The sequence below is a fragment of the Onychostoma macrolepis genome, chromosome 03, assembly GCF_012432095.1.
Source record: "Onychostoma macrolepis isolate SWU-2019 chromosome 03, ASM1243209v1, whole genome shotgun sequence".
NCBI lineage: Eukaryota > Metazoa > Chordata > Actinopteri > Cypriniformes > Cyprinidae > Onychostoma > Onychostoma macrolepis.
This window is the reverse complement of record NC_081157.1, coordinates 37,806,782-37,820,877: the sequence shown is the minus strand read 5'-3', so window position 1 is coordinate 37,820,877 and position 14,096 is coordinate 37,806,782. Positions and strand designations below refer to the sequence as shown.

The following is a 14,096-nucleotide window of genomic DNA, read 5'->3' as shown; positions in this document are numbered from 1 at the left end:
TGTGGATTATCTTAAATTAGATTGGCCCCTGTAAAACAGCGTTTGCACACATTGTAAATCTTCTTGAAGCAGAGCCAGTTGCACATACAATCAACTACACAATGAAAATCGCCCAATTATTATCTGTTGAGGATGAACGCTAACAGATGGCAGTAGGATTTCAGTTTTTAATTTACAGCCAGACTCTTGTTTTTTTACAGCCAGACTCTCTTGTTTTGTAAGCAATTAAGAGTAACGTGGCAGCTCCAAGGGGACCTGAAACATTGGAAAGCTCCGTTTCATAACTGCTTCAACAATCAAACTCATTTCCAAGAAAGTTCTCCCACCCTGAATACTGCAGAATTAATCTTGGTCCTCATTTTTGCCAACTAAATACATCTTTTTCTATCGGCAGAGTCTATGTTTCCGGATCCAGAAGATGATAGAGGTGTACAGACCAGACTGGTGTGAGACCAGGGAAGACTGGTCCGTCTTCCTCTTCTCTCCCCAAAACAAGTTAGTCCCTTCACTGTCTCATCATGAACGTACTTTATAAGAGCTGATGGAAGTTGTTTCATCTATTGTTTAAACACAATTTATATAGATAGCTTGTTATACATGTTATATGCTAACTGTGAGTTCTCAGTTCATTTTCAATGAGAAATCGACCTTTTGGGTGATTATGTTCACAGCCAATCAAATGGCATTTCACTTTTAAGTGGTCAAAGAGACTTTGCAGCAAAACTCGTCACTAATAATAATTAAATGCCATTTTATTTTGTTTGCCTTGTTTCTTGTATTAGCTGTCACTCACATGAAACAGGGAGTACAATATTTACAATAATCACCTATAGCAGCTTAAAGTAAATAAATACTTTTTAAAAAACAATCAAAAATAGAACATTAAAAATGTTTGGGGAAAAAATTTTTTTTTAAGGTTTATTATTACTATAGCTAAATGAAAACTATAATAGTATCTTAATGATAACACTTTTTACCTGCATGTAATGTGACTATTATCTGACATCACAGAACTGTTAAATTATTGAAATATCTCAGTGGGTACTTGAAATAATTACATATTTTGGGTCATACGGCTTTGGCTGAGAAAAATGTTTGTGAAAACCTGGTCTACTGTAATGCTTTTGCACTTGCGCTGCTGTGTCCCACACGGCCTCATCGTAAACAAAACCTGCTGGCAATCATGCACCTTCGTGTCCCTTTACACTTTAAAAATTACTCATGGGTTTTGTCAGGTAAATGTTGTCAGTCTAAGCAAAATTTGAGAGTGCAGCTGGAAGTCTGACCTCATTATAGCACAAAACAGATTAGTAGTTGCTCCACACCCAAGAACAGGTTGAAATTAAGCAGATAAAGGCAAGCTTGTGTCACAGGTTGTTTCCTATAGTGCCACTGATTTGATCTCTGAATTACACAGAGGGAAAGATGCCTGCACACCTCTTCTTCTCTCCTGACGGTAACTCGGCCAGCAGTTATTCTGCTATCCCTGCCTGATCAATAGCACTGATGGGCTGCCAGCTCTTTAGAGGGTGGCTTGATTAGGATATTGATCTGTGTCAGCGAGATAGGAGCCGATTATTCCCACCCTCTGCCTGTCAGTCTGTTTTTTCCAAACTGTCTAGTCTTTGAATATCCAGTCAAAGTTTGGACTGCAGTGGAAAAATGTAGATACTTGACGGTTCCAAAAACTAGTGAGCTGCCAGAATGCATTGTGACAAGCACCGTGAAAAAATAAATTCAAGATGGCAGATGAAGTGATAATCATATACTACTGTTCAAAAGTGTATGGGTAGTAAGATTTTATTTTATTTTATTTTATTTTTATTTATTTATTTATGGATTCATTGATTGGTTGATTGATTGAAAGTAGTTAGGTAAGAGTCATTCATTATTTAAGAAAAGAGTTCTATTTCAAATAAAGACTGTTTTTCAAACTTTCTGTTCATCAAAGAATCTAGAGGAAAAACATTATATCGCAGATTCCACAGTTTATTACCATTTTCAACAGTTATAATAAGAAATGTTACTTCTTGAGCATCAAATCAGTATATTTGAATGATTTCTAAAGGATCATGTGACACTGAAGACTGGAGTAATGATGCTGAAAATTCAGCTTTGCATCACAGAAAGAAAGATATAATTAAAACAAATAAATAGAAAACAGGTCATTGAAATTATAATAACCTTTTGGAAAAATTGTTTTTTTTTTTTTTTAATTTTCATCAAATAAATGCGGCCATGGTGAGCATAAGACGCTTCTTTTCAAAATATAAAAAATGTTACTGCCCCCAAACTTTTGAAAAGTATTTTATATACCAAGGTCTGTCTTACATTTATTATTGAGATGTATTGATAAATCCATTCAGGGAAATTACAATATTAATATTTTACCCAAAATGTGTATGTTTTACATTTGTGCTTATTGCTTAGTACTGTGCTGTTAACTTAGCAACATTCAAACATCAAAAACCAGTTTCAAGTCTAGTCTCACTTGCAGATCACACCCTTGATGCCTATGTACTGTGGAATGTTCTGAATCGCTCACTTGTGAGATTCCATGATGGACTTTAGTTGGTCTCTGTATACAGTATCTCTATTCCTGCCCTCCTCCTTCCTCTTCAGGTTCAGGTTGATGTGCCAGTCCATTATAGCCCATAAGCTGTTTGACTATGTGGTGCTGGCCTTCATCTTCTCAAACTGCATCACTGTGGCTCTGGAGAGACCCAAGATCCTTCAGGGTAGCCTGGTAAGACTGAGGCCAATGGACCATTGTTTCAGTTTTTTAACCCATTGTTTTTAGTTATTGATCATTTCCATGTTGTCCACAAGCAGATATTATCACAGCACTGACAAAATTCCAGCTTTTCCCTTTCTACTCTTTCCATAATTTTGCTCTTTTTTTCTCTCCCTCCTCCTCCTCTTTCTGCAGGAGAGGCTTTTCCTCACCGTGTCCAATTACATTTTCACAGCCATATTTGTGGGGGAGATGACACTCAAGGTAAATATTTACATTCACAGCATGATATATTGTGCTGATTTCAGGACTCCCATGTATAGATTTTTTTCCCTTCATGTATGAGCTGACATGCCTCTGATCTGTGTTGGTGAATCAAGAGAAAATTATCAATATGGCAATTGTTTTCACAGCAATTGCAGATACTGTGAATATACCTACTACATTTTTTTTCTTGCATGTTTTAATGGTTTGAGTATAATATAATCCATTTAGTTATGCGTATAACATACAGTGGGGTACAAAAAACACCAGTGAAAATGGATTTTTTTTTTCGTCTTTATATTTCAATGCAATTTTTCCATTACAAATTATATTATCAGCATGAAAAGTTTAATTAAAAATTCATATACATTTCATAATTTGAGATATTCCAAAGTACTTCTTGTGCTTCATTGGAAACTACAGCGACATACTGCCTGTACAGAGTCAAATTTGCATATTTGATCAGTGACTTAGAAATAGTCCCAAATCTTTCAGTTTTGTGTATGAACGAATATTACATAATGCATCATTATATTATACTTTGATAGATATTGAACAAAATTACACGCATTCAGATGCATTGGAGACATTGTTAAAGACTCTGGTCGTTTGAATGGGTAATTAGCTAAATATTTTCCAGTAGATGAAACAGTGTGTGTGTATCTCTAATCCATCTCTCATTTCATCATCTTCCTTTCGCTCTTTCTCACTCGTTTTCACACATACTTTCTCCTCTGGACCTTTTGAGAGTGGGGTATTACGTTGCTGGCTGGATCTCTTGTGGCAAGCAATTAAGCAATGATATTAATTAGAGCCAGTTTCCCCTTTCAGATGCAGTCAATCTCACAGACTGGCCCATCTATTCAGCTGTAAACGCATTGCACGCATGTAGGTCATCGGTTACGTAACTTAATCAATTATTATTGAGAAATGGAACAAATAAGAAATAGACCTGTCAAAAGCAACGCTACATTACATAGTAGGTCTATACCAGTGAATTTGTATGATTTTATTGTTTGTATTTTATTTTTATTTATTTTATATTTTATTATTATTCCATCCATCCATTCATCGTTTTATTTTTTTAATTTATTTTTATTTTTCATCCACCCATTTTCCAAACTGCTTGTCCTATGTAGGGCCATGGATATTATCCTTTTTTAAATGTAATTATTTTATGATAATATTTTTTTTGTTTGTTTTGTCTCTATATAATAATTTTACAAGAAAATATATATATATATATTTAGACGTTTTAGATAGCATTTCATACATTTGTTACCATTTGAAATCTCATGTCAACCGCCTATACACGTTTAATATAAGAGCATATCCTTTACTGTGGACATTTTTAAAAGCATTGGTGCAGTGGGAGACATAAGTCAAACAATGTTTCCACCTTTCTCTCGAGGACCAGAAAGTCAACAATTACAGTTCATCCTTGGGGAGCCAGATTCTGCAAGCTACAGCAAAAATATACCTACCAGTATAATATAGCCTGAGGGGCAGCGGCTGATTTTACTGTCCCCAGCCCACCTACACTCGACTAATAGGAGTTCTGCGAGCAGATCTGCTCTCACTCAAAAAGCACCTCCTTAAATTGCTAGCGCGAGTGTCACATTACTGTACTAGCCTGGTATACATCACTGATTTATTATTGGCTTTCTTTGGCAGTATTGTAAAGAAACTGTCAGACTAATACAGCCCAAATTGATCCCAAGAAAGAGCAGATACGTGTCGCAGTACGGCATCTCATTTCTTAAAAGTACATAATTCTCTCTGTCTACCTCTGTTTTCTTTCTCTCTTTGCTCTTCTCACTCTTTAGACCTTAGCCAATGCTGACGTCAGATCGTGCGTGTGCGCATACCGTTTCTTTCCTGTCACTCGTCTTGTTAGTGTCACAAGAACCTGCCTGGGAGGCCTAAGGCTCAGGTCACCTTGGAGCTTCAATGGATTTTGTATTTTCGTCATTTTAGTTTCATATTTCTTGCTGTTTTTCCTCTCAGACTTCAGCAGCTCCCTTAAGTACATCTGCATCTCACCGCTGACAAAATGGTAGATTTTAGATGTAAATTGTGCAGAGCTCAGTTGAGTTGTAAAATCTGCTCTACAGGAAGCACTATTTTAGGGCTATAATTAGAAGTCTTGGCTTGGCTTGCCTGGAGATCACAAACTCTGACTTTGCTGTCTGTTTCTCCACTTCAATAAATGTTTCGATCAATTCCAGCAAAGATCTGTAAGCAAAATCACACTAGAAAGGATCGGAATGAAATTCAAAATCTTATTAGAGGACCAGAACTCAGTGTTACATAAAACCGAACAAAATCCATGCATTTTAATGCTGTCCATTTGAGATGTTGTTTCTTTGTTTATTGTAGGTGGTGTCTATGGGTTTGTATATTGGAGAGCAGGCGTACTTGCGCAGCAGTTGGAACATTTTGGATGGTTTCCTGGTGTTTGTGTCTTTGATTGACATTGTCGTGTCGATGGCGGGCGGGGCTAAGATCCTGGGGGTGCTCAGGGTTCTTAGGCTTCTGCGCACACTGCGCCCCCTCAGGTACACCTAAAAAATGCAAGCGTTCATGTGGCTTTGCCCAACATATGCTTGGTTTATAACTCTGCTGAATGCTTTTTTCCCTTCTGACAGGGTTATCAGTCGAGCTCCTGGCCTCAAACTGGTTGTGGAGACTTTGATCACCTCTCTGAAGCCTATAGGAAACATAGTTCTCATCTGCTGTGCCTTTTTCATCATCTTTGGCATCCTGGGAGTCCAGGTAAAGATGCTCTCTGAAACATCTTGTCCATGCATACTGAGGAGACAATGTGCTACCTCTGATGCTTCAGAAGAGGATTTTGAATGCAACTTTTTAAAGGAATCTTTGTATCTTTGATAAATATTTGTATCTTTGAAAATTGAGGTGAGTTGTTATTATTATTATTGGCAAAATATAGAAACACTAAAACCTGTGGCAGAAAGTCACCATTTGTGTCTAAATTTAGTTTTAAAAAAGGCTGCGAGGAGAGACCCTCGATAGGATTGTAAAGTGCTTTGGATGACAAAAGCGCTATATAAATGTGTAATTATGTGTGTGTGTGTGTGTGTGTGTGTGTATTTGAATATAATAATGTAATTTACTCCTGTGATGGCAAAACTGAATTTTGACCAGCCTATATATATATATAGGCTGGTCAAAATTCAGTTTTGCCATCACAGGAGTAAATTACATTATTATAATCAAATAGAAACCTTACTTTACCTTAGTTGTTTTGAAAGTGTTATTTTATTTTTTTGCCACTGGTGCCCCCTCAAAAAATAGATCAATGATGCCCCAGCGGGTCCTGATGCCTTTTGTCTTTTTTTTTTTTCTACAGATTTTCTGCTTAATCTCACTATCATACCCTTTCTCTCTTCATCACCATTGCTTTCAGTTTCTTTTTATTTTGTGTTTATTATTAGTTCTTATTCCTTTTTAGTGCCACATCTTGTTCTTTTCTTCATAGAAAATGTTTTCTTATTCTGTCCTGGCCTTCTTTCATAACACCCTTTTTCTTTCAAATATCCTCTGCTCTGACAGTTTTATTAAAGAGATGCTTGAGTAGTGTGGCGTTGAGTGACATGAAGTGTGTGCCATTTCTTTTGCCTCAACAGCTTTTCAAAGGCAAGTTCTACTACTGCTTGGGCCTGGATGTCAGAAACATCACCAACAAGTCCGACTGCCTCTTGGCCAATTATAAGTGGGTCCATCACAAGTACAACTTTGACAACTTGGGGCAGGTTAGTTTGTTCTCTGACTGGGCTTATCAAATTACATGACAGATTCACAAAATACCAAATACTGAGCAACTCAATTTGTTGCTTTGTTTGATGTACCTTTATTTGTGTGCATCTATACCAGAATGACCTCTTCTTTACATCACATGTGGTTGTCTATCTGTCCTTGCACCTTATTTGTCTGTTCAACCCCCATCTATCTTTGTTTTTCCTGCTTGTCTTTCCACCTATCTCCATACTTCTCCACATCTTCTGCGTGTCCTTGCATGTGCTCGTATGAACGTGTGTTTATGTTTTACAGGCTCTGATGTCCCTGTTTGTGCTGGCGTCGAAGGACGGCTGGGTCAACATCATGTATCATGGTTTGGATGCAGTGGCTGTGGACCAGCAGGTAATGCTCTTCATGTAACATCCTGATAATGCTAACCTGGTGAATATAAATTGTGCTCTTTCAATGTCATATGGATGCTATAATACATTTGCATATTGGTATCACAGTGAACCATCACAGTCAGTCCTCTCATATAGTCCTCTCGGTGTTAACCCATTTATACAGACTTTTTAAAGTACAAATAGCAACACATATAATCACAGATATCTTATAAAATACAGAAGTCTAGGGTTTAAAGAATTGAAATAAAGCTGGAATAAATATTAGATGAAAATCTAAAAAAAAAAATGCTTTAAAGAATATAACAATTTACTAAAAATCAAATCAAAATTAAAGCTAAATATATTTTTTTTTAAAAACTGGAAAATTATAAAAGCACATAAAATGACATATTATTTATGAGTCACTTTGGATAAAAGCGTCTACTAAAATAACAACTGTAAATGAAAATATAGAAATAAAAGCCAGTTCAGTTTTTCGCAGTGGCCTGGTGCACAGTGCACTTTTAAGTAAAAACTATATCCTGTAACGAAGATACTAAGTAAGCTTTAACAACTTTGTATAAAATTAAATTTATTTTTTGAATTCGTTATTTTCATTCTTTATTAAGTGTTAAAAGGTCTCTGAGTCACTTTTTTTTTAACTAAAATAAAGAGCTTTAAGGAATAAGCACTCAACAGTGAATATTTAATCCCGAATACACACAATCAGCTTCATGAATACTAACAGGCTTTTGGCTCTGAAGCTAAAAACAATGACTTTCAAGAGTCCTCGATTCAGAAAGCAGTGAGCTTGCGTCAGTTAGGGACCAGCAGATAATGATTAAGTGTAGGCCTGCAGCCAGACCCTCTCATACTGGAAGACACACAGGGTGAAAAAAAAAAAACAAACTCATGGATTAAATGGCATGTGTAATTTCCCCACTGCATCATCTCTGTCACACCAGAGTCCACTGCAGGATATAATCTATGTGTGGAAGCAGATGGAAATGTGCAGAATACCGTGTGCTTTCTCTTCCCATGTTTTACAATGAGCTAATTTAGACTTTGGCGTCTTTGTTTCGCTCCACACTGCTGCTAAGCAACCAAATAAAAGCTGCTCCCAAGTTCACTTTACCATAATTTGACCAATTTCCCTCAAGCTTATGAGTGTCTGCATTACACAAGGCTGTGTTGATTATCTTGTTGAATTAAATTTTAGGCAGTTCCCTGTTCTGACCAGTTTCTTGTGTCGTTTTTTAGTAGTACTTGTGAAGAAAAGCATCATTATCATTTCCATTGTTCCTAGTCAAACTTTGAGGAATAACCCTTTCTGCCTGGTTTGTGGCAGCCACGGCAGCCACCATTCACATTTTCTTCAGAAAATCAAGTGTATGTCTTTTGTGACTAACATTCTCCGTTCTTTCTGTCTCTTCATTTTTCAGCCCATAACCAATAACAACCCCTGGATGCTGCTGTACTTCATCTCCTTTCTCCTGATTGTCAGTTTCTTCGTGCTGAACATGTTTGTTGGAGTGGTGGTGGAGAACTTCCACAAGTGCCGACAGCACCAGGAGGTGGAGGAGGCCAAGAGGAGGGAGGAGAAGCGACTGAGACGCATGGAGAAAAAGAGACGGAGTAAGAAAGAGAAAAAGAGATGAGAGGCAGAAAGCATGTGCCTTTTTCAATTTAACATGGTCTTTAGTTTGGGAAAGACCCTCTTATTAGGCTGAATTAATTTAGATATGTATTTTACCTGCAACAATTTATGATGACAGAGTCAACAGGGCAAAAGAATACATTTAACCATAAATAAAGAATTAAATGAAACCAAAACAGACCCTACTGGCCATACCAGTTCCACGGAGAGGAGAATGAAATCCATAAGGAAAAGAGAGGGGAGGATGGAGCGCAGTGAAATGAAAAAGAGTGTAAATGAAAAGCAATGATTTGATTTGCACATGATATGCTGAACAACAGGTTTAATTCTCCAGACATCTCATAATAACATTAGCCAGATAGAAAGACCGCACAGGTGTGTTCTGTGATGCATCTTTCCTCTGCAGAAAACAAATCTAGTTTATGGACCAGAGAGTAGCCTTTTCGTCACATATATAAACTGTAGATTATTTTGATGGTAAAATATTCTCTTGTCCCAATCTAATGTGCAGAGATAATTGTAAGTAATCCAATAGTAGGTTGATTTTCAGAGAAGTGTTATGAGTGTGGCTCTGTAGCACTATCAAAACATATCTCTTTTTCTTTGAGCCTCACAGCCTAGCAACATTGGCTGAACCAGAGGAATGAGTTTGGGGGAGGGACTATGTGTTTGAGTGTTATTGTAGTGTTAAATGAAATCTGTTTGAGTTCTATTTGTTGACTTTACACACCTCAGCTTTATGTATTTGTTGTCAAAAGGTGCTCATTCTGAACTGATCTATTTGTTTCTCTCAGAGGCCCAGAAGTTGCCCTACTATGCCAGTTACAGTCATGTGCGACTGATGATCCACACCCTGTGCACCAGTCACTACCTGGACATCTTCATCACCTTCATCATCTGTGTAAACGTTGTGACTATGTCACTGGAGCACTACAGCCAGCCTCATGTAAGATAAAATGCAGACATTATTCTCTAAAACAGGGTTTCTCAAATTTTTTTGAACCATGGTGCTACTTTATCTTTTCTTTTTTCTCTCTCTTTTTGTGGAAACTGTGACACTTTTTTAGAATTATTGGATGAATAGTTCAAAAGAACAATATTTAAAAATGTTACATCTTTACTGGTACTTTTGATCAATTTAATTCATCCTTATTAATTTAAATTATGAATTTCTTTTAAAAAGAATTCTTACTGACCCCAGACTTTTGACCAGTAGTGTGTGTGTGTGTATACAGTGGGGAAAACAATTATTTGATCCCCTGCTGATTTTGTACGTTTGCCCACTGACAAAGAAATGATCAGTCTAAAATTTTAATGGTAGGTTTTTTTGAACAGTGAGAGACAGAATAACAACAAAAAATTTATTTGCATTTTAATGAGTCAAATAAGTATTTGATCCCCTATCAATCAGCAAGATTTTTGGCTCCCAGGTGTCTTTTATACAGGTAAGGATTTATCTCTCTCTCTCTCTCTCTCTTAAAGGGAGTGCTCCTAATCTCAGTTTGTTACCTGTATAAAAGACAACCTGTCCACAGAAGCAATCAATCAATCAGATTCCAAACTCTCCACCATGGCCAAGACCGAAGAGCTGTCCAAGGATGTCAGGGACAAGATTGTAGACCTACAAGGCTGGAATGGGCTACAAGACCATCGCCAAGCAGCTTGGTGAGAAGGTGACAACACTTGGTGCGATTATTCGCAAATGGAGGAAACATGAAATAACTGTCAATCTCCCTCGGTCTGGGGCTCCACGCAAGATCTCACCTCGTGGAGTTTCAATGATCATGAGAACGGTGAGGAATCAACCCAGAACTACACGGGAGGGTCTTGTCAATGATCTCAAGGCAGCTGGGACCATAGTCACCAAGAAAACAATTGGTAACACTACGTCGTAAAGGACTGAAATGGAATGCTGCCTATGACCCCAAGAACACCATCCCCACCGTCAAACATGGAGGTGGAAACATTATGCTTTTTGGGTGTTTTTCTGCTAAGGGGACAGGACAACTGCACCGCATCAAATGGACGATGTACGGGGCCATGTACCATCAGGACCAGGGCATTGAAGCCAGCCAGGGCATTGAAAATGGGTCGTGAATGGGTATTCCAGCATGACAGTGACCCAAAACACACGGCCAAGGCAACAAAGGAGCGGCTCAAGAAGAAACACATTTAGGTCCTGGAGTGGCCTAGCTAGTCTCCAGACCTTAATCCCATAGAAAATCTGTGGAGGGAGCTGAAGGTTCGAGTTGCCAAACGTCAGTCTCGAAACCTTAATGACTTGGGAAGAGTCTCTGCAAAGAGGAGTGGGACAAAATCCCTCCTGAGATGTGTGCAAACCTGGGGCCAGTTGCATAAACTTAACCACCATGTTAAGACTGTGTCTTAAGAACTAGTTTGACCAACTAGCAGTGGCCAAGGGGTAATCAGTCTCACTTTTCCAATACAAATAAGACCAATCTACCTTTTCATAACTGAATTTAAAGTTATGACCAGTCTTGAAGAAAAAAAAATTAGATGACTAACTTTTTAAGACTAAACAGTTTATGCAACCGGCCCCTGGTGACCAACTACAAGAAACATCTGACCTCTGTGATTGCCAACAAGGGTTTTGCCACCAAGTACTAAGTCATGTTTTGCGAAGGGGTCAAATACTTATTTGACGCATTAAAATTCAAATCAATTTATAACTTTTTTTAAATGCATTTTTCTGGATTGTTTTGTTGTTATTCTGTCTCTCAAATAATTTGTTTTCCCACTGTGTGTGTAAATATATATATATATATATATATATATATATATATATATATATATATATATATATATATATATACAGTAGTGGTCAGAATTATTGGCACCCTTGGTAAATATGATCAAAGAAGGCTGTGAAAATTAATCTGCCTTGTTAATCCTTTTGATCTTTTATTTAAAAAATTCACAAAAATCTAACCTTTCATTGGATTTTAAGAATTTTAAATGGAGGGAAATATCATAATGAAATAAATGTTTTTCTCTAATACACTTTGGCCACAATTAACGGCACCCTTTTATTCAATACTTTTTGAAATCTCCATTTGCCAGTTTAACAGCTCTAAATGTTCTCCTATAATGCCTGATGAGGTTAGAGAACACCTGACAAGAGATCAGAGACCATTCCTTCATCCAGAATCACTCCAGACCCTTTAGATTCCCAGCTCCATGTTGGTGCTTCTTCCCTTCAGTTCACCCACTCATTTTCTATAGGGTTCAGGTCAGAGGACTGGAATGGCCATAGCAGAAGCTTGGTTTTGTGCTCAGTGACCCATTTTTGTGTTGTTTTTGAGGTTTGTTTTTGGATTATTGTACGGTTGGAAGATCCAAACATGGCCCATTATAAGATTTCTAACAGAGTCAGTCACAGATTTTTTATCTGTTGTTATTTGATAGAATCCATGATGCCATGTGTCTAAACAAGATGTCCAGGACCTCCAGCAGAAATATAGGCCCACAACATCAAAAATACAGCAGTATATTTCATTGTACACATGGGGTACTTTTTATCCCTGTGTTCACCAAACCCATCTTGAGTGTTTGCTGCTAAAAAGCTAATTTTTAGTTTCATCTGACCATAGAAGCCAGTCCCATTTGAAGTCGTGTCTGATAACTGAATATGCTGGAGTTTGTTTTCGGATGAGCTAGGAGAATTTTTCTTGAAACCCTCCCAAACAACATGTGGTGATGTAGGTGCTGTTTGACAATTTTTTTTTTTAAGGTTTTCTGACCTCGAGACTCAACTATTTTCTCCACCTGTGGTCCTTGGAGAGTCTTTAGCCACTCAAACTCTCCTCCTCACCGTGCAATAGGACGATATAGACACACGTCCTCTTCCAGGCAGTTTCATAACATTTTGATGGTGGAAATGGGCATTTTCACTGCTCTAGCTCTTTTCTTAAAGCCACTTCACTAATTTGTGAAGCTCAATTGTCTTTTGCTGCACATCAGAAATATATTCTTTGGTTTTTCTCATTGTTATGGATGATTAAGGGAATTTGGGCTTTATTTTCCCTCCTATTTCTGTGAAACAGGAAGCTATGGCTGGATAATTTCATGTTCATAATCACCCTGGAGTGCTCAAAATTGTGAATATGAATGAGAATATACTTCAGAGATATTTTACTCATAAGAATTTCTAGGGGTGCCAATAATTGTGTCCAACATGTATTTGAGAAAAAAACATTTATTTCATAATGATATTTCCCCCCATTTTAAATTCTTATTATCCAGTGAAAGGTTAGATTTTTGTGAATTTTTTTAATAAAAGATCAAAAGGATTAACAATGCAGATTAATTTTCATAGCCTTCTTTGATCATATTTACCAAGGGTGCCAATAATTCTGGCCACTGCTGTGTGTATATATACAGTCATGTGAAAAAGAAAGGACACCCAATTGAATTCCATGGATTTCTGTATGAGAACATAATAAAAAATCATCTGGTCCTTAGCAGGTCTTAAAATTTGGAAAATAAAATCTCAGATGAACAACAACACATGACATGTCATACGGTGTCATTATTATTTATTTAGCAAAAATAAAGCCAATAAGGAAAAGCCACGGGTGACAAACTAAGGACGCCCTATGATTCAATTGCCTGTAGATCCACTTTTAGCAGCAATGACTTGAAGTAATCATTTTCTGTAGGACTTTATCAGTCTCTCACATCGTTCTGGAAGAATTTTGGCCCACGCTTCTTTACAACGTTAATTCAGTTTATTTGTGAGCATTTGTTTATGCACAGCTCTCGCCTGAGCATTTCAGGCAGGATGTGGTCTGTGCTTTGACTGGGCTATTACAACACCTTGATTCTTTTCTTTTCAGCCATTCTGTTGGAGATTTACTGGTGTGCTTGGATCATTGTCCTGTTGCATGACCTAATTTTGGCCATGCTTTAGCTGTCATACGGATGGCCTCACATTTGACTCTGGAATACTTTGGTATACAGAGTTCATGGTCAACTCAGTGACTGCGAGGTGCCCAGGTCCTGCGGCTACAAAACAAGCCCAAAATCATCAGCCCTCCACCAGCATGCTTGACTTTTGGTATGAGGTGTTTGTGCTGATAAGCTCTTTTGGCTTTCACCAAATGTGGCGCTGTGCATTATGGTCAAACATCTCCACTTTGGACATTGTTCTAGAAGTCTTATGGTTTGTTCAGATGCAACTTTCCAAAATAAGCTATCCTGCAATGTTCTTTTTAGATAGAAGAGGCTTTCTTCTGGCAACCCCAAACATGCCATACATACTTGTCCTTTTCTAATT

General features: G+C 37.5%; 1 protein-coding gene across 4 annotated transcripts in view; it reads left to right on the top strand.

The window, feature by feature from the left end:
• The window catches only part of cacna1ia (calcium voltage-gated channel subunit alpha1 Ia), a 107,176-nt gene that overhangs the window by 57,969 nt on the left and 35,111 nt on the right, over nucleotides 1-14,096 (top strand). For all 4 annotated transcript variants that reach the window (XM_058768451.1, XM_058768448.1, XM_058768449.1 and 1 more), the window contains exons 16-24: nucleotides 395-495; nucleotides 2,623-2,746; nucleotides 2,930-2,998; nucleotides 5,378-5,556; nucleotides 5,647-5,773; nucleotides 6,649-6,774; nucleotides 7,073-7,162; nucleotides 8,586-8,778; nucleotides 9,595-9,746. In XM_058768451.1, the coding sequence (XP_058624434.1) occupies nucleotides 395-495; nucleotides 2,623-2,746; nucleotides 2,930-2,998; nucleotides 5,378-5,556; nucleotides 5,647-5,773; nucleotides 6,649-6,774; nucleotides 7,073-7,162; nucleotides 8,586-8,778; nucleotides 9,595-9,746 (1,161 nt within the window). The remainder of the gene's footprint in view (nucleotides 1-394; nucleotides 496-2,622; nucleotides 2,747-2,929; nucleotides 2,999-5,377; nucleotides 5,557-5,646; nucleotides 5,774-6,648; nucleotides 6,775-7,072; nucleotides 7,163-8,585; nucleotides 8,779-9,594; nucleotides 9,747-14,096) is intronic.